The 20,640-nt window shown below is 38.4% G+C and overlaps 1 protein-coding gene and 1 pseudogene across 3 annotated transcripts; both read left to right on the top strand.

Annotated features, from left to right (window-relative positions):
• Nucleotides 1–4,679: 4,679 nt before the first annotated feature.
• LOC106562427 (uncharacterized) lies at nt 4,680–18,624 on the top strand. Of its 3 annotated transcripts, XM_014127312.2 has the most exons (7): nt 4,772–4,840; nt 6,401–6,452; nt 7,158–7,207; nt 9,452–9,751; nt 11,510–11,569; nt 11,870–11,926; nt 14,621–16,326. In XM_014127312.2, exons 2-7 carry the CDS (start codon nt 6,439–6,441, stop codon nt 14,800–14,802), a joined length of 663 nt encoding a protein of 220 aa, XP_013982787.2. In that variant the 5' UTR covers nt 4,772–4,840; nt 6,401–6,438; the 3' UTR covers nt 14,803–16,326. The 3 variants fall into 3 exon arrangements, with proteins under 3 accessions (XP_045545359.1, XP_013982786.2, XP_013982787.2); XM_045689403.1 differs by lacking the exons at nt 6,401–6,452; nt 14,621–16,326 and adding an exon at nt 16,974–18,624 and having other exon boundaries at nt 4,680–4,840; XM_014127311.2 differs by lacking the exon at nt 6,401–6,452 and having other exon boundaries at nt 4,680–4,840.
• On the top strand, nt 12,577–12,758 carry LOC123725291 (uncharacterized; annotated as a pseudogene).
• Nucleotides 18,625–20,640: the final 2,016 nt, after the last annotated feature.

The raw sequence follows: 20,640 nt of genomic DNA, 5'->3' as shown, positions 1-20,640 counted from the left end.
TGCAGGTTTAAAAATATATACTTGTGTATTGATTTTAAAGAAAGGCATTGATGTTTATGGTTAGGTACATTGGTGCAGCGACAGTGCTTTTTTCGCAAATGCGCTTGTTAAATCATCATCCGTTTGTCGAAGTAGGCTGTGATTTGATGAGAAATTAACAGGCACCGCATCGATTATATGCAACGCAGGACACGTTAGATAAACTAGTAATATCATCAACCATGTGTAGTTAACTAGTGAATAAGGTTAAGATTGATCGTTTTTTATAAGATAAGTTTAATGCTAGCTAGCAACTTACCTTGGCTTCTTGCTGCCCTCGCATAACAGGTAGTCAGCCTGCCATGCAGGCTCCTCGTGGAGTGCAATGTAAGGCAGGTGGTTAGAGCGTTGGACTAGTAACCGGAAGGTTGCAAAAACGAATCCCCGAATCCCCCCTGAACAAGGCAGTTAACCCCCGTTCCTAGGCCGTCATTGAAAATAAGAATGTGTTCTTAATCTGACTTGCCTAGTTAAATAAAGGTGTAAAAAAATATAGATATTTTTTTTTTCTTCTTCTTTTAAATAAAAATTTAAAAAAAATTACAAAATCGGCAAATCGGTGGCCAAAAATACCGATTACCGATTGTTATGAAAACTTGAAATCGGCCCTAATTAATCGGCCATCCGATTAATCGGTCGACCTCTAGTGTGAATGTTGCCTGTAATCCATGGCTTTTGGTTGGGGTATGTACGTACAGTCATTGTGGGGATGACATCCACGATGCACTTATTGATAAAGTCAGTGACTGATGTGGTGTACTCCTCAATGCCATCGGGAAGAATCCCGGAACATATTCCAGTCTGTGCTAGCAAAGCAGTCCTGTAGTATAGCATCTGCTTCATCTGACCACTTTTTTATAGACCGAGTCACTAGTGACTTTTATTTGAATATTTATATTCTGTACAGGCTTTCTTCTTTTCATTCTATCATTTAGGTTAGTATTGTGAAGTAACTACAACGTTGTTGATCCATCCTCAGTTTTCTCCTATCACAGCCATTAAACTCTGTAACTGTTTTAAAGTCACTATTGGCCCCACGGTGAAATCTCTGAGAGGTTTCCTTCCTCTCCAGCAACTGATTTAGGAAGAACTCCTGTATCTTTGTAGTGACTGGGTGTACTGATACACCATCCAAAGTGTAATTAATAACTTCACCTTGCTCAAAGCGATATTTAATGTCTGCTTTTTTTTTACCCACCTACCAATAGGTGTCCTTCTTTGTGAAGCATTGGAAAACCTCACTGGTCTTAATGGTTGAATCTGTGTTTGAAATTCACTGCTCGACTGAGGGACCTTACAAATAATTGTATGTGTGGGTACAGAGATGAAGTAATCATTCAATAATCATATTAAACACTTTTAGAAAAAAAGGTTCCAAAAGGGTTATTCAGCTGTCCCCATAGGAGAATCCTTTTTGGTTCCAGGTAGAACTCTATTTGGTCGCATGTAGAACCCTCTGTGGAAAGGGTTCTATGTGGAACTCAAAAGGGTTCTACCTGGAACCAAAAAGGGTTCTCCTACGGGGACAGCCGAAGAACCCTTTTAGGTTCTAGATAGCACCTTTCTTTATAAGAGTGTATTATTGCACACAAAGTTTTATCTAACTAGGCAAGTCAGTTAAGAACAAATTCTTATTTTCAATGACAGCCTAGGAACAGTGGGTTAACTGCCTTGTTCAGGGGCAGAACGTCAGGGTTTTACCTTGTCAGCTCAGGGATTCAATCTGGCAACTGTTTAGTTACTGGTCCAAAGCTCTAACCACTAGGCTACCTGCCACCCCAGTGAGTCCAGAGTGAGTCCCTGCAATTTATTATGTGACTTGTTCAGCACATTTTTACTCCTGAACTTATTTAGGCTTTCCATAACAAAGGAGATACATACTTATTGACTTGTGACATTTCAGCTTTTCATTTTTAGTTATTTGGTAAAAATTTCAAAAAACATAATTCTACTTTGACATTATGGGGTATTGTGTGTAGGCCAGTGACAAAAAACTTGAATTAATCCATTTTAAATTCAGCTGTAACTCAATAAAATTATGGGAAAATTCAAGGGGTGTGAATACTTTCTGAAGGCACTGTAGATGTTGTGGTCCACTTACTGTTGTTTTAGTGTGATCTGATAAGAGTTCCCATGATTTAGTGATTTATTTTGTCCATGTTGTCATCCACAGCTGGTAAGGACCTAGATGTTCTGGTCCACTAACTGACTCTGTCTCCTACGTGGTTTGTGTTTTCAGATCAGGGTTCTACTGTGGTTGGTGTAGATCTACCATGGCTCATCACTCTGATCTTCACTCCCATAATCGCAGTGTTTGGATCCTCTCTCTGTATCCGATACATGCTTTAAAGGCAGCTGATAAACTGTCCATCTGTATGTTTTCCCACCCACCTACCTTCTGTTTAATTTTTTTCTCCAGAATTGGTTCAGTTTACCAAAGCCTGTGCTCTTTTACCTTCAGTGGAAAAACACTGTGGTTTAGTAGTCAGTCTCTGTGTAGTCCACCTCTCTGTTTCCAAATAATTCAGCTCATTCAAGTGGTGTAAAGACTAAGACACATGTAAAAGGTTTGAATCTGACTCAAATCTGTGGTAGGTGGTATGCGCTACTCTCCTTTACTTTATTATGTACTTTACCTGTCAAACAAATGCACTTCTATTGGCTGGAGACAGAGACTTTCACTTTGTCATTTGCCAGGCCCTTTTGACCAGAATCCCCAGATACTGTTCCTTCAGAAAGTATTTATACCCCTTGATTTATTCAAAAATGTTTTGTTTTAAAGCCTGAATTCAAAATGCATTAAATGTATTTGTTTTTTCACCCATCTACACACAATACCCCATAATGACAAAGTGAAAACATATTTTTTGATATTTTTGCAGATTTATTAAAAATGAAATACAGAAATATCTCATTTACATGAGTATTCACACCGCTGCGTCAATACATGTTCAAATCATCTTTGGCAGCGATTACAACTGTGAGTCTTTCTTGGTAAGTCTCTAAGAGCTTTCCACACCTGGATTGTACAATCGTTTCCCATTAATATTTTCTAAATTCTAAAAGCTCTGTCAAATTGGTTTTTGATCATTGTGTTACAGGTTTTGGTTTTTCCATTAATCTTTTGAAGTTGGACATTAGAACGTATAGCTCATTAGCATGTAGGGTGTCATCTCGTTAGTCAGTATGTGTTTCACCTGTGCTGGTTGCTGTCTCATTAGTGGGAAGGTGTTTCACCTGTGCTGACCCAGGTGCTATTTAAGAGTGGCTGGCCCAGTGCTGCAGTTGTTTTCAGAGATGTGAAGGGTCAACACCTATAATTGGTGTGTCCTATTTGAGTTATAGACAAATATTTCTTTGTCTGATTTTGTTTTTTGTCCTGTCTTTAAGTTCCAGTTGCTGTTGCTAGGTAATGTTCAGTGGACACTCCCATGAGTGTCTTTCAGAATCTCTCCTTAAACCTCACCTGTTTTGTTTTGGTTGTCAGTGATGCTTTGCTAGTACTCCTTCTGTGTGACAGTATATCTTCACCATGCCCCCCCCAAAAAAAAAACTCACACATTGATTCCATGCAACTTATTTGGTCTTTTAAGCACATATTTATTCCTGAACTTATTTAGGTTTGCCATAACAATGGGGTTGAATACTTATTGACTCAAGACATTAAAGCTTTTCATTTTTTATTAATTTGTAAAAATGTCAAAAAAACAACTCCACATGGGGTATTATGTGTAGGCCAGTAACCCCAAAAATATACATTTTTATACATGTTCAATTCAGGCTGTAAGAGAATAAAATGTGAAAAAAAGTCAAGTGGTATGAATACTTTCTGAAGGCACTGTATGCATCAGTCTACCTACCTGACTTTTAACTGATATCTGCCTACCACCTAGTGGACATAAATGTGTGGTGACAGAGGCTGGAGTGATACCTGTTTTTGTTGCTTCTTGTGACATTCTGTAGGCCTACCACATTTTGTCCATGTTCGAGAGCAACAAAACGACTGCAGGCGACTGCCGACTGAGTGACCTACAAATCACCTTGCATCATAATAACGAGTCATTAATTATTAAATTGTAGATCAGTCAGTTACAATTTACCAATGATACATTGCAGTTTTGACCCTCTCGAACACATCCATTGGTTTCTCATAAGTGCACGTTTCTTGTCATAAAAAGCAGAACAACTGTAATTGTAGCATACCTGTTAAAAAAAACGTGAACTTAGTCAAATAATGGGGTGACTTCAATTGAACTCCTTTGTAAAGTTGAATGATTGACTGGTAATGAAACAATCACGATTAAAGTGGACATGAACGCAACATTTAAAATAAGTACTTGTCTTCATTACAACAACGTAAGCATTACATTTTTATAAAAATATGCAATGTTGTTTTCAATTATAGTTGTATTACGCAATAAAACTCTAGGTTCGATTAGACTGAACCGGGGTGCACAGTCAACAAAACCGGTGAAGGTGGAGCGCCAACCTGGCCATGCTCAAATCGAACGGTTAACTTCACCACCCCCAGGTCATTGTCGTCAAGGCAACATGATGGATAGTTCAAAAACATTCAACCAAATGTCTTCCAGAAAAAACATGTTCGAATGTTCAAAGTAATGTTTAGTTACTAAACGAATGCAATCACTGTTGGAATGGGTGCGCTGATTTGTGAACCGGGGCACAAAACGAATGCTGTCTTTAACTCCGCCTACCACTTGACAACTACTGACAGTTTCCCGCCCCAAAACTTTTTTGTGCACAACATACGCCAGTTCAGAAACGGTAAAGAAGTGTGGTGGTAAGTAGCTAGTCTTACTTTCACTAAGCAAAAAATGTTAATCATACCATGTTTCTTTAAAGAGTTTGCTTTGTTACATCACGATGCTTTAGTGTGCTGAGCCATTATAGGTATTACAAATAATGTGAACGAGTTTACCCCTTTCTGGACGTTAACGTTATAGATAGCTAGATTAACGCTTCCTATTTTATATGGCTAAAACCTGCTATGCTATACTGAGATTTGTATCTGTTTGGGCTAGAATGGAGAGTGGGTGTGCTCATGTAAACAGGAATTTTCCCGCGCGGTAGAAACACTTATGTTAGACCTAATGAATACTGTACCAGTGTTTTAACCAACCGCTAGTTAGTGTTTGCTATAATTAAAATGTAAGATGGCTAGAAACTCAAACTCTTTAAGCGTTCGGCCACAACAGTTTCTTTGCTTCGGCTGTAGATGTATAGTAAATGAATGCAATGTTGATATGGACCCGCCTACATTGATCAGCGCTGCTTCGCTAGTGGTGGAAAAATGATGGGCTGACTAGTCTCTGTTTTCCCGTGAGCAAATGGCAACTTTAGCGCGAACATTAAAATTAACGGAAGTGCCACTGGTGACATGTGGATTGCTGACAGATTCTAAACGTCATTGCAAAGATCCTACGATTTTTGGTCGCCGAATTCACCAAGTATATAGTTCAAGCTATATAGTTTCAAGCTTACTAGTTAACGTTGGCTATTTAAAAAGTATGGCTATATCAGGCAAGCTTCAATGCAAACTAGTTACCCTTTCGGCTTGTAGCTAACTAGTTAGTTAAAATAAGCTTATTTTACGTCCCACTTTTTATTGACGGGTGTATGGTATAATATAGTTGCTAGTAACTACAACGCTAAAGACACACTGATCTGTGTAACGTCTAGGTTGATGATACCTTTAGGCTAACTTTACTTACCGATTGACGTAGATAAATTCGAAGGCAGGGACAAATGGGCTAGCCAGCTAGCTAACGTTAGCTATGTTTTAAACTGGTGTGATTACCATATAGTTGAGACATTACTCCATTAACGTCTGTGTAAACTGAGGCCAATGATTTAACATCTGTAAACCGTAAGGACTGTCGCATTTTTATTTTGAATTGGCTAATTGAGTTATCAGAAGTAGAAAAATGCACATCATGGAACACGATGATCAGTTGGCTAAGAATTTAACTTCAATGTTGATTGTCAACAACGTGGCAGTTCAATTCTTAGCTAATGATCAGTAGGCTAAACAGTAATAAAAAATGCGAATATATACATTTATGTTAATACTATTAGGTTTATTATACAAAGAGTTTGCTTTGTTTCATCGCGATGCCTCAGTTTATTTAGCCAGGTCGGGTGTATTATTACAAATAATATGAATGAGTTTACCTCTGGAGATCTTAACATTATACATAAAGGTTTCGACTTTTATCTGCTAAAACCTGCCAGGAGTAGGCACTGGGTGTGTAGCTCCATTGGCTAGAAAAGCGGATGTACTCGTGTGAACAATCCTTTACCAAGCTAACTAACACCATTTCTCACACTGTTCTCATAACAGCCCACTGTAGCTGGCGGGTAACTTGCTAGTTAATCAAGATGGATTTTCGCTGGTGAGTCATCTGCTAGTTCGTCGTGTTAGCTTGGTTCAGTAGCCAAGTCACATATTGTTTTACAAGTTATAAGCTATCTCAGGCAAGCTATTTTAGAAAAGTCCATGCTAAATAACGTTAGCTACCTTGGCTTCTCGGCTAGAAAGTTAGCTAAACTTGGCAAGCTTACGACGTCTAACATTTAGATAATTGTTTTCATTGACCGGCGTCTGGTATAAAAGTTCTGGCTAAATTCTAGCTAAATTAAGTCCGGGAGTAAATGGGTTAGCTAGGTTACGTATGTTTCAAACAAGTTATTGCCTTGTACTTATATCTAGTGATTCGTCAATTCACGTTACATCGATTCGGAACACATGATCAGTTTGATAAGATTGACGACAACATCATAGGAGTTAAATTCTTAGCTAAGGATATCAGCTTATACGGGGCGGCAGGTAGCCTAGTGGTTAGAGTGATGGGCCAGCAACTAAAAAGATGGCTACAAATCTGTCGTTCTGCCCCTGAACAAGTCAGTTAACCCACTGTTCCTAGGACGTCATTGAAAATAAGAATTTGTTCTTAACAGACTTGGCTAGTTAAATAAAGGTTACATTACACCTTTTTTTCATTCTCCTAATGGGCACTTGGTTATAAAGTTACTATGAAAGTGTGATTATTGCTTACCTCAATTGCAAATGGGTTTACAAATTGTCAATTTCTCTTTAGGTGTCTGCGTGTTGTTGTAATCTGGTTATTGTCCAGCCAGCTGAAAGCAGGTTAGTTTTAATGAATTATACCATTGGCATTTAGCGTTATTATAACATGCATGAAAATGTACTACAACACCCAAAAAATAGTCGAAATGACTGAGTGCAAAACAGTAGACCCATGAGAAATGCTCACTAACGGGGATGTTAACAAATGTGTGTACCTTTTTGAGAGGAATAAGCTTTTTGTGCATATGGAACATTTCTGGGATATTTTATGTTAGCTCATGAAACATGGACCAACACTACATGTTGTGTTGCCATTCTTATTCAATATTAATAAGATGACTAAAGACAGAACAGTATGGGGAGTACAGAGATAATGTTTGGCTGTTACTGCCTGAGCAGAGATGAGATAATGACTTTAAGGAATGGAAAAAATAAGTAATCAAATACAAATTAAGTAATATAATGACTGAAATGTTAGGGTTAGAAAATATTAATTAAAAAAATATATATTGTATTGTTTAAAGTTTGCCCTTCTGAAACTTCCTTTTGATTAGTTGAGGGAAATTGATGAAAGCATGAAACACTAAAAACAATGGATCCTTGATTGCAATACGGGTTTGGAAATCTTGAACACAAGGACAGAAGAGATTAGTGTGATGATGCCTAAATCGACTACCTTCTACCTAGCCCTCCTGCACATCTAAAATTATTGGATAGGTTTTAAGCAATATGTTGAAAATTCAACCCAGCGTATCAGAAGGTAAAGTATTGCTAAAACTTATCCTAGTTCTTTGTAGATATAAATATAATTTGTTAATGAGGGATTATGTCCTAGGTGAATGGTAAATGTCTGTAGTGAATAATATTAAACCACTCAATTCATAGGATTATGGAGGACCATAGGTATTGCAAGACAGTGTCTTGACAAATCCCATCCACAGGGTATCAGTGGCACATAAGAAACAGTGTTTAAGTCGATACATCAACGGAGGACTTATACTGGAACGTAGACCAGCCATTTTTTTTTTTCATGAAATGTTCTGAATCGATAATTTTTCAAATATCTAGTTTTAATCATACTTGTTTTAAATCATTCTTGCCGGTCGCTGCGGTTTAGTTTAAGTAAGGTCTTTGAGATGGTGGTGTATTATGTGATAGACGTATGTATGACTAACATCAGCAGGTGAGTTTGCTAGTATAGAACACAACTACCTCTATACAGCATTAAACCACTGTTTTTACTTGAAAAATCACCCCCAGGGAAATCAGGTAAAACCTGTCTATACTGAACACTAAAGCAGATCTGTGACATTCTCTATTCATTGGTTGATAGCTCAGTTGGTAGAGCATGGTGTTTGCAACGCATGGTGTTGTGGGTTCCATTCCCAAGGGGGGCCAGCACAGAAAAAAACAATGTATGCATTCACTACTGTAAGTCGCTCTGGATAAGAGCGTCTGCTAAATGACTAAAATGTAACTTAATTATCATGCAAAATAACTTTACAGATGCACTTACTGTTAGCTGTTTTACCACATTTCCACTGATGTTTTTTATTGAACACCATCCAGAGTTTTTATTGGCTTTGGATTCCCCTCTGTGGGAATCTGTGTTAAAATGGGGTGATATGGAAGTAGAGTTTTGTGTATTGCACACAATAATTATTAACAGTTAGACAGAGCGTCCAGGTGTTGACAACAGAGCAGAAAATGTGTACAATGGTTCGAATGAGAACTGTATGGCCCCTCGAGTTCTTGAGAGCTAGTAAAACGTCTGAGTAACTGGTGAAATGTTTTAACCCACCAGACACTGGCTGGTTCACCAAAAGGTACATTTCATGCCCTGGTTACAATGGTCAGCTATTGCATGGTCAGCTGTTGCATGGTCAGCTGTTATATCAATGGCTCTTCTACAACATGTAACATTGCTGCTCTACAACAGAGGTTCCATCAGCATAAATTTGAGTCAGTTAACATGACTGACACGATTGAAGAAAATCTGCCATTGTCCAATTTTATTGGTTGTTTAGACTACATTTTTGACAGTATCCTGAGCATGTTTTTTGTATTTTTAAAAATGAATTATTCAAAAGAATCCTGTCAGACACTCACACCTTTTATTAGACAATTCATAATAATACCGCTTTACTGTTATGTAATTACTCGTCTTGTTGGCTTAGGGAGAGTGTATGTAAATAGCACTAGCATCTTGAAAGTGAGCCTTGGGAGCAACATTATAATGTTAAATAATTTTTGCTGTGGTTGTAAAAAGAATATGCTAATGGTGTCTTTCTCTCATTTTTACAGCGCCACACTCGGGTATACGTTATCTTAGTGTAACCAAAGGGGGGTCCGTAGCTATACCAATAACTGATGGCCAGTGTCCTGAGTCGGACTTCGGATTAAACACAGAGAGAAAAGGCCCAGTGGTCACGTATGAGAACAACGTGCCCACTGAGGGGCTAAATTATCTGGGCAGGATCAGGCTGAACAACTCCAACGGCTGTGCTGTTGTAATTAGCGATGTAACCAAAGAAGATACAGAGACAGTTTATTATCCAGACGGTGTTCTTCCAGGTCAACCGAGAATTGCACTTAAAATGACAAGTAAGAAGCCTACTGTCCATTTAAAAAAAAATGTATTTAACATTTTTTTTTGCATAAAAAATATGAGTGGAAGTACAGTTGAAGTCGGAAGTTTACACTTAAGTTGGAGTCATTAATTCGTTTTTCAACCACTCCACAAATTTCTTGTTAACAAACTATAGTTTTGGCAAGTCGGTTAGGACATTTACTTTGTGCTTTACACAAGTCATTTTTCCAACAATTGTTTACTGACCGATTATTTCACTTATAATTCTCCGTATCACAATTCCAGTTGGTCAAAAGTTTACATACACTAAATTGACTGTGCATTTAAACAGCTTGGAAAATTCCAGAAAATTATGTAATGTCTTTTAGACGCTTCTGATAGGCTAATTGACATCATTTGAGTCAATTGGAGGTGTACATGTGGATGTATTTCAAGGCCTCAAACTCAGTGCCTCTTTGCTTGACATCATGGAAAAATCAAAACAAATCAGCCAAGACCTCAGAAGAAAAATTGTAGACCTCCACAAGTCTGGTTCATCCTTGGGAGCAATTTCCAAATGCATGAAGGTACCACGTTCATCTGTACAAACAATAGTACGCAAGTATAAACACCATGGGACCACGCAGCCCACATACCGCTCAGGAAGGAGACGCGTTCTGTCTCCTAGAGATGAATGTACTTTGGTGCGAAAGTACAAATCAATCCCAGATGCTGGAGGAAACGGGTACAAAAGTATCTATATCCACAGTAAAACGAGTCCTATGTTGACAACCTGAAAGGCTGTTCACCAAAGGAAGAAGCCACTGCTCCAAAACCGCCATAAAAAGCCAGACTACGGTTTGCAACTGCACATGGGGACAAAGATCGTACTTTTTGGAGAAATGTCCTCCCGTTTGATGAAACAAAAATATAACTGTTTGGCCATAATGACCATCGTTATGTTTGGAGGAAAAAGGGGGAGGCTTGCAAGCCGAAGAACACCATCCCAACTGTGAAGCACAGGGGTGGCAGCATCATGTTGTTGGGGTGATTTGCTGCAGGAGGGACTGGTGCACTTCACAAAATAGGTGGCATCATGAGGCAGGAAATTATGTGGATATATTGAAGCAACATCTCAAGACACCAGTCAGGAAGTTAAAGCTTGGTCGCAAATGGGTCTTCCAAATGGACAATGACCCCAAGCATACTTCCAAAGTTGTGGCAAAATAGCTTAAGGAAAACAAAGTCAAGGTATTGGAGTGGCCATCACAAAGCCCTGGCCTCAACCCTATAGAAAATTTGTGGACAGAACTAAAAAAAGCGTGTGTGAGCAAGGAGGCCTACAAACCTGACTGTTACACCAGCTCTGTCAGGAGGAATGGGCCAAAATCCACCCAACTTATTGTGGGAAGCTTGTAGAAGGCTACCCAAAACGTTTGACCCAAGTTAAACAATTTAAAGGCAATGCTACCAAATACTAATTGAGCATATGTAAACTTCTGACCCACTGGGAATGTGATGAAAGAAATAAAAAGCTGAAATAAATAAATCATTCTCTACTATTATTCTGACATTTCACGTTCTTAAAATAAAGTGGTGATCCTAACTGACCTAAGACAGGGAATTTTTACTAGGATTAAATGTCAGGAATTGTGAAACTGAGTTTAAATGTATTTGGCTAAGGTGTATGTAAACTTCCAACTTCAACTGTATATGTTACGGTTTCTGAAGTTCCACTGTTGCTTAGCTGTACTGAAGGGATAAAACATATTTTGCTTATGATATATTTCCAGGTAGCACTGAGAGTTCAACCACCATAGCAGCCCCGCAACAATCTTCAACCACACCAGGAGGTATTATTGACATCTGATCTTTAACCTGGAAGTAGATCATGCAGGGTTTTTCAAACTCAAACCTAGGGTCCCCATTTGTTCATTTCCCCCCCAGCACTACACAGCTGATTAAAATAATGAACTCATCAATCTTTGATTATTTGAATCAGCTGTGTCGTGCTAAGGCAAAAAACTAAATGTGCACCCGTTGGGGTCCCCAGGACCAAGTTTGGGAAACACTGAGATAAAGAACTGTTTTTGTTGTGCAGAAATGTTATTCAAGCATGACAACAGTGTATTTTGCTTATAATGTATTTTCAGGGAGTATTGAGAGTTCAACCACCACAGCAGCCCCCCAACCATCTACAGCCGATACAGGTATAATCGTCTTCTGATCTTTAAGTTGAAGTAGATTATGAGCTGTGTAGTGCAGACGTGGGTTCAAATAGGATAAACAATCTACCAAGCACTTAATGAGCTTGTTTGTCGCAGTAGAACCAACAGAATTGTACCAAAAGTGAAAACCCTGCCAATCATTGAAAGGCCACATTTTAACATCACAAAGAAAGCTGTTCTGTGAACTGGCACACAGCAACATTCTAAATAATGGAAGCTCTGTTTGTATTTGAAATAAAATACATTCCAAGTAATTTTTGGGGCTCTGTCGCGTAGAACTAGAAAGTAAAGTTGTGCAAAACTCAATGTAATTTATTTAGCAATCTCGACGATCAGGAGCTAGCCTTCCCTGTAGCTCAGTTGATAGAGCATGGTGTTTGCAACGCCAGGGTTGTGGGTTCGATTCCCACGGGGGGCCAGCAAAAAAAATGTATGAAATTGTATGAAATGTATGCATTCACTACTGTAAGTCGCTCTGGATAAGAGCGTCTGCTAAATGACTAAAATGTAAAAATGTAAATGTAGAAGTGGGTCAGATCTGGTGTATGTGCCAATATGTTTTGGAATGTGTATGTGGCTCCTCTGGACATATTTAGTTTGACAGTCCAGATACTTAAACTTTTTTGCCTTCTCTACCTTTTGTAGTATATTTGTTTAAAAATCTGTTAATAATCTGTTAATATCTGATACGTCTCCTATCTGGGGACCATATATGAAATTGTATTTTGGAACGGCGAGATGGGATAGGGGCTTGCTCTCTCCTCTGCATGCATCGACCTAGTAATGCAGTATCTCCAGGAAGGGTGCACCTCTCTGGCTGCAGGTAGCCTAGTGGTTAGAGAGGCGAGCCAACAACAAGAAGGTTGCCAGTTTGAATCCAGAGTCTTGCTCGAGAATTGCCTGCATGCCCTTGAGCAAGGCATGTAACACACACACAACTGCTCCTTGGGCACCAGTGTGACAGGCTCCTACCTGTCCAACCTGTATATGTATATGTGTCTTTTGGAGGGGTTGGGTTAAAGTGGTCAAATTTCCATTGGATTGCAGGGTAGGGTTGCATGTATATTGCTTTTCCCCCTGGTAGTAGTGCACAATACCATAATAATAAAATAAATCCAATATGAAGATTGTCCTGTACTGGTTCTAGCAAACGTCTCTCAACGCTTGACATTTTTTATACAAATCAGTGGGAAATATCCTTTCAGTGACTGTACCATGAGTTCTGTTTGTGTCTCTTTGGTGTTGGTCAACGTTTGTATCATGTGCGTTTCTGTTCAAGTGTGGCTGACCGGAGCGGGAGAGTACAGCGTAATCATAGTCCAGACGCTGAGACATAGTCCTGCGTCCCATTGTGACATAGCTACGCAGTTTCTGAGAACGATCTTCGGGCGACGCACAGTCCGACCGCGAACCTCCCCACAATTCCCAACAACGCATCTCCCAGTATGCGTCCTCTATTTATTTGAATGTTTAGACCGTTATAGAAATTGCTTGAATTCGATCCCAATGCTCCAGTATTTTAGAACCATGCTATGCGTACACGTTTGATACTCTGATAGACCGTTAAGTGCTGAAGCAGGCTCAGTGCAGCAGAATAGTATTAAATGTTGATAGACTATAAATTAGTGGTTGGATGTCAAATTCTGAACATTAGGCCTATCTAGTAGCCTAGCTAGATAGATCCAAAGTTAACTCGCTAGTTAACTATGTATTAATTAATAATCATTTATTACATTAACGCTTTCTATAGAATTTCAAAGCGCTTAAAGAGCAAAATAACAAACAAGCAAAGGTCAAGTCTTTCAAAGCTGCATCCTCCGAAGATGGAGGGTCAGTTCGTGGCTTGAGCGATGGGAGCTAGACAGAGGATGTTAGCAGACTCCATCATCGTCATCTGTCTGCTGATGATCTTGTAGAGGGCACGTCTGGGAACCAGCCTGAGTCGTATAGCCACTGGACTTCTCCTCTTCCACTCTGTAGCACCCACATGGGTGCTGCCTCAGCAGCTCTGAGCGCCAGAAATTTTACCACACTAAGTTCAGAATAGTAGCCAGTCGTCCACTCTACGAGCCCTCTGCCTTAGCTCTACTGGGTTCCACTATGTCTCATTCCTCTCACACTTCAGCCACCAACTCAAATTACAGTGAGGGGGGGGAAAGTATTTGATCCCCTGCTGACTTTGTACGTTTGCCCACTGACAAAGAAATGATCAGTCTATAATTTTAATAGTAGGTTTATTTGAACAGTGAGAGACAGAAGAACAACAACAACAAAAATCCAGAAAAACGCATGTCAAAAATGTTATAAAATGATTTGCATTTTAATGAGGGAAATAAGTATTTGACCCCTCTGCAAAACATGACTTAGTACTTGGTGGCAAAACCCTTGATGGCAATCACAGAGGTCAGACGTTTCTTGTAGTTGGCCTTCAGGTTTGCACACATCTCAGGAGGGATTTTGTCCCACTCCTCTTTGCAGATCTTCTCCAAGTCATTAAGGGTTCGAGGCTGACGTTTGGCAACTCGAACCTTCAGCTCCCTCCACAGATTTTCTGTAATGAGAAATCATTACATAACATGGGTTTACTTGTATGGCAATTTGTGTTCATTTATATGTTAGTATTAGAACCAGGAAATAATCTAGTACTATAACAGTTCTTTTTTTGTGTCTCTGCAGGTCTACATGTGGGCCATCTTGCTGTGCTGGTAGTAGTAGTGGTGGTGGTGGTAGTAGTAGTAGGGGGGGTGGTAGTAGTATGCATCAGGAAATGTAAAAACAAAAAGTTGAATGAAGAACCTCCCTTGGCCGAGCTCCAAGTTCTTAATCAAAACAAATCAATGGACACAGCAGAACAATGAAAGTGATATCTTTGTTACTAAGGCTGGCTAGACACTATGATTTTTGCCCTGTCTGTGGGCTTGCCATGAGCATTTCTTATCAATCAAATCAAACTCGGGAATGTTTTTTGCTGGTCTGCTCCGGTGGAATCTTTTTGAAAGTGCTTTCTAAATGCAATGTCCCATTCACTTTTATTGAGCATTAGCTAGTGGTGGCTGTTTAAAGGGAACTGAACCATGCATTACTGTTTCTCCTGGCCCAAAGACTACTGGCAGAGTGAAAAACCTAGCAATAAGTTGTGTCTATTCATAAACTTTCCCTTTAAACCCTCGGCCTTACTGTACAACTACTGTACTTATGATTTTCTTCAACCTTTATAATGGTTGATCATTGTCAGCATTACATTGTGTTCCCTATTCAGGGAGACATTTATACAGATGTGCACAATTTACTGTACTGCCATTATACTGTATCCCATGTCTGATACCAGAACCATTTTGTTCTATTGTATGATTACACCACTTATGATAATGGGATTGGCAAGTTAAAATGCTTTGTATAATGAAATACTGACATATATAATGTTGAACCTGATTTGTTCCAGTGACCTGTTTCAGGACAGTGTGTTAAGCTTTATTTTGTATAACCTCCCAAATGAGTTTTTAAACAACTAGACAATCCTCACCTTCAGTATCTCAAGGTCAGTAGCCTTTGTAGAAAGTAAGTTAAGAGGTGTTCAACTATGAAACTGTTACTCACCCCAGGTAATATCCCACACTCATTGATCTTCAGAAAGACTACCAGCTGTAAAACATTTTGATATCCGCTGTACAAATAATTTATCATAGATCAACACTTTTTTTTAAATGAATCTCATTTGAAAGTTAACAAATTGCACACATACTGCCTTTTTAAAATGCTCTTTTGAGACAACTTTACATAGTTCAGTTTTATCTAATCAATATCGATGTTCTTTTGAGACAGAAAGTTAGGTAGTTCAGTTTTATCTAATCAATATCGATGCTCTTTTTCAGAATGTAGATGTGAAGTGGCCCCTCTTGCTATTCAGACTGGTCGATATACAAACACTACCTTAGATAGACGCGTCTTCTTTTTGTAACGATGGTTCCACTCAAACAGAAGCTCATGCCTTGTTTTACTGTGGGTTATACAAGGACGTTAGGGATGACCTCTCTTGCCAACTGTTCAGCTATAATGAAATGCTACATTTGATCAGGTAACAATAATGTAAATGTATTTCCTCCTCCATCTGAGACCTTTAAAAGTGCCTGAATTATCTTATCTACTGTACTTTGTTTTTGTTTCTGCATATGTGTATAGATAACTGATAGCAATAATATTTAGATTTAATATATTATAGAGGACGGCAAAGGAAATACTGTGCAATGTTTGACTATTACTGTCTCAGCTCTGTGAGCCACATTGTGTTTTTTAAATCCTATTTTATATTTTCAACCACTTGTGATGTGACTTATACATTTTCTATCTCTAACCTTTTGAATAAAATGTTCCTATAATCTGAATTGGTTGAAGAGTGTTATATACAGCATAACATAGCAGGTTGTTCAGATAATTTAACAATTTATAGTTAGATTTATGTTTAAGCCACTGCTGTTTTGACAATTGGTCCTTGGATGGATTGGTAGATGTGTGGCACATGATTTTTAAGATCATATGTCTAAAATAATATTGTTCTATTCAATACATTTCTATCTCAAACGCCCTGAACATTTTGCTCATGCAATCAACACTGGAGTCAGACACATAAGGTGTGCAACAAATGTGTAAACATCTGTAGTCCCATCGGCCACCTACTTAGATGTCAGGAGTGACAGAAATTTGGCCCAGTGTATCACGGGACACCTCAAACACCAGAAATGTTATTTTTGTAATCTTTCAATTTTATTATGTTTGGTCCTCTACCCTAATTTATACGCTTTTCTGTTTTTCTGGATATTGGTCCGCTAGATGGCAGGCTTCAACCAAGTTGTTCCAGAATCCTCATTTGTCAGGATCTATAACAGGACATATGTTTTTTTTTTATCCATCCTCATAAATGGGAAAATAAAGAACAGCTGGATGACAGAGGTGCATTATGTAAATATTAAGACATTTAAAAATGCTGATTATGTGAAAATGTTAGAATTATTGGGTGCAAATGATTTCTCAGCAGGTCTGGGGAACAGGCAGAAGACGCAGACAGCGGACCCCAGTACGGAGAACATGGGGGCTATGATCAAGATGATAAACCATGACAACTTCATCCCAACAACAGTAGTAGAGAGCTGATCTGAAATGACAGAACATTCATAACAGTTCAGCTGTTATTTACAGCCTTCTTGGTGTGTGAATATAAAGATTATCAGATTTGATCAAATGTATCACAATCAAAAAAACAATCTTAAACATTCTGTATTGAAAACAACTAAGAAATGTATATAGTGCATATAGCAGCTTGTGACAAATACATATGTTACATTTGTTTCATCCAACTGTGTTTTGGTATAGATTTATAATTGAAATCCATATCCTGAATTGACTGAGATTAAACTTTATTGAACCAGGTGGATATTTTTAGAACACTCCCAATGCAAAACCACAGTTATGCAGTCATAATGCAGAGTTTACTCACCACCACTGATAAGGGAGAGCTTGGTCCCTCTTCCGATTTCAAATATGTTAGCCCTCTGCTCAGCACAGTAGTACAGACCTACATCGCTCTCTGCAATGTTCAGTATGCTCAGATTGCTTCTGTACAGGGCTGTGTCATACACTGACTCGAAACGGCCATCAAACCTTTTGAGGCTTAGGGGTATATTCGTCTTTATAGTGATGGCCACTGAAAGAGTGGTGTCAGGACGAAGAAAAAAACACATGATCTCGTACTCCAGGGTAATGTCACAGCCAAGGGTGACTGTGTCCCCTGGTTTCACTAGAATCTCATTTTGACCCGCTCCAAAAGCATCCCAGAGCATGGAACCTTTCATAAAAACATAGACCATATTATTGACTAAGGCTATTTAAATAAAATGTTCCTATAATATTTACATTTTTTTAACCACATTAACAGAGAGTACTTAAACCTAATGATATATAAATCATGTATCTTCCAAGTGAATAAAATACTCACAGCATAGAATTGTTTAAGCTATTCTCTTCTTCATTGTTTCCTGTCAGCTACTGAAAGAACAGTGCATAGGATGTGAATGCATTAACAAGTAATTTTTTCTGTGGGTAACAACTCCACCTACCACAGGTACAGTAAACAGGGACGCCAAGAGCCCGTCAATCAAAGTCATTCAAAGTTTTGAACTGTACCAGAAGCTTTTTTTTGAACAGCTCTAAAGTTTGCAAGTTTCCTCCATCTTATTTTCTGTATTTGCACAAAGAACAGCCAATAGCACAATTCTATTGAATAGATACTGGGAATTAACAGCCCCATGCAGTGCAGAGGTCAGGGACCTCTTAACACTGTGGAATAAAACACCATGTTCTTCTTTAAAAAAAATTGCAAGTACACTGTGACAGTGAAAGTTTGACCAACTATAATTAGAATTGGAGTCAAAACAGTAAATCTAAGTCCTGTTCTGAGAAATATGTTTAAAATGTGCTTTTCCGATTGGCTGACATGTCTGGGGGTAAACATTTTAGGAAATGGTTATTGTGCTCCACCACCACCCCCAACACTTCCATTTTAAGTTTTCTGTAAGTGAGGACTGGGAGGCTGTTCCTGTTACAACGCATGATGAGGACTGTGATGATTATCATAATAAAAAGTGAGTGTTTTCTATGAAAATCAAAGAATAAATATATGAGACAAAGTTTGTTTGTACATTTTTTAACCATATAGAATAAAAGCACTTTATGTATTTAGTTCCACCATTTGTAAAAATTGGTGATACTTTACATTACAGTGCCCTTATTACTGTGTAATTATACCTGCATGTGCAGATTAACAAGCATTGTCATTTCTCATTGTTACACTGTACTTACATTTACTTGCAGCAGTAACCTACCCTAAGTACAGTGTACTGAGTGTAATGAGTATAGTTTGTTAACAAGAAATTTGTGGAGTGGTTGAAAAACGAGTTTTAATGACAGTCATTAAAACTCGTTTTTCAACCACTCTACAAATTTCTTGTTAACAAACTATAGTTTTGTCAAGTCGGTTAGGAAATCTACTTTGTGCATGACACAAGTCATTTTTCCAACAATTGTTTACAGACAGATTATTTCACTTTATCACAATTCCACTGTATCACAATTCCAGTGGGTCTGAAGTTTACATACACTAAGTTGACTGTGCCTTTAAACAGCTTGGAAAATTCCAGAAAATTATGTAATGGCTTTAGATGCTTCTGATAGGCTAAATGACATCATTTGAGTCAATTGGAGGTATCTATATCCACAGTAAAACAAGTCCAAAATCAACATAACCTGAAAGGCCGCTCAGCAAGGAAGAAGCCACTGCTCCAAAACCGCCGGGAAAAAAGCCAGACTACGGTTAGCAACTGCACATGGGGACAAAGATTGTACTTTTTGGAGAAATGTCCTCTAGTTTGATGAAACAAAAATGGAACTGTTTGGCCATAATGACCATTGTTATGTTTGGAGGAAAAAGAGGGAGCCTTGCAAGCCGAAGAGCACCATCCCAACCGTGAAGCACAGGGGTGGCAGCATCATGTTGTGGGGATGCTTTGCTGCTGCTGGTGCACTTCACAAAATAGATTGCATCATGAGGCAGGAAAATTATGTGGTCTTTCTGGGTAAGTCTCTACGAGCTTTCCACACCTGGATTGTGCAGCATTTGCCCATTATTATTTTATTGCTAGACAAACATTTTCAGGTCTTGCCATAGATTTTCAAGTAGATTTAAGTCAAAACAGTAATTTGGCACTTCAAGAACATTCACTGTCTTCTTGGTACGAAACTCCCATGTAGATGTGGCCTTGTGTTTTAGGTTATTGTCCTGCTGATCGGTGAATTAATCTCCCAGTGTCTGGTTGAAAGACTGAACCAGGTTTTTCTCTAGGATTTTTCCTGTGCTTAGCTCCATTCTGTTTATTTTTTATCCTGAATAACTCTCCAATCCTTAAAGATTACAAGCATACTCATAACATGATGCAGCCACCATTATACTTGAAAATATGAAGAATGGCACTCAGTAATGTGTTGTATAGGATTTGCCCCAAACTTAACACTTTGTATTCAGGACAAAAAGTTAATTGCTTTGCCACATTTTTTGCAGTATTACTTTAGTAACTTGTTGCGAACAAGATGTGTGTTTTGGAATATTTTTATTCTGTACAGTCTTCCTTCTTTTCTTTTCACTCGGTCAATCAGGTTAATATTGTGAAGTAACTACAATGTTGTTGATCCATCCTCAGTTTTCTCCTATCACAGCCATTAAACTCTGTAACTGTTTTAAAACTTCTTATGGCTGGAATCCCATTAGCGGGATCGATATGACAACAGCCAGTGAAAGTGCAGGGCGCCAAATACAAAACAACTAAAATCTCATAATTAAAATTCCTCAAACATACAAGTATTATACACCATTTTAAAGCTTTACTTCTTGTTAATCCAGCCACAGTGTCTGATTTCAAAAAGGCTTTACGGCGAAAGCAAACCATATGGTTATGTTAGGTCAGTGCCTATACACAAAAAACTAACCTTTGATGATCTTCATCAGATGACACTCCTAGGACTTCATGTTACACAATACATGTATGTTTTGTTTGATAAAGTTCATATTTATATCCAAAAATCTCAGTTTACATTGGCGCGTTATGTTCAGTAATGTTTTGCCTCCAAAACAACTGGTGATTTTGCATAGA

Source organism: Salmo salar, chromosome ssa11 (genome assembly GCF_905237065.1).
Source record: "Salmo salar chromosome ssa11, Ssal_v3.1, whole genome shotgun sequence".
NCBI lineage: Eukaryota > Metazoa > Chordata > Actinopteri > Salmoniformes > Salmonidae > Salmo > Salmo salar.
This window is presented reverse-complemented; position numbering and strand designations above follow the sequence as displayed.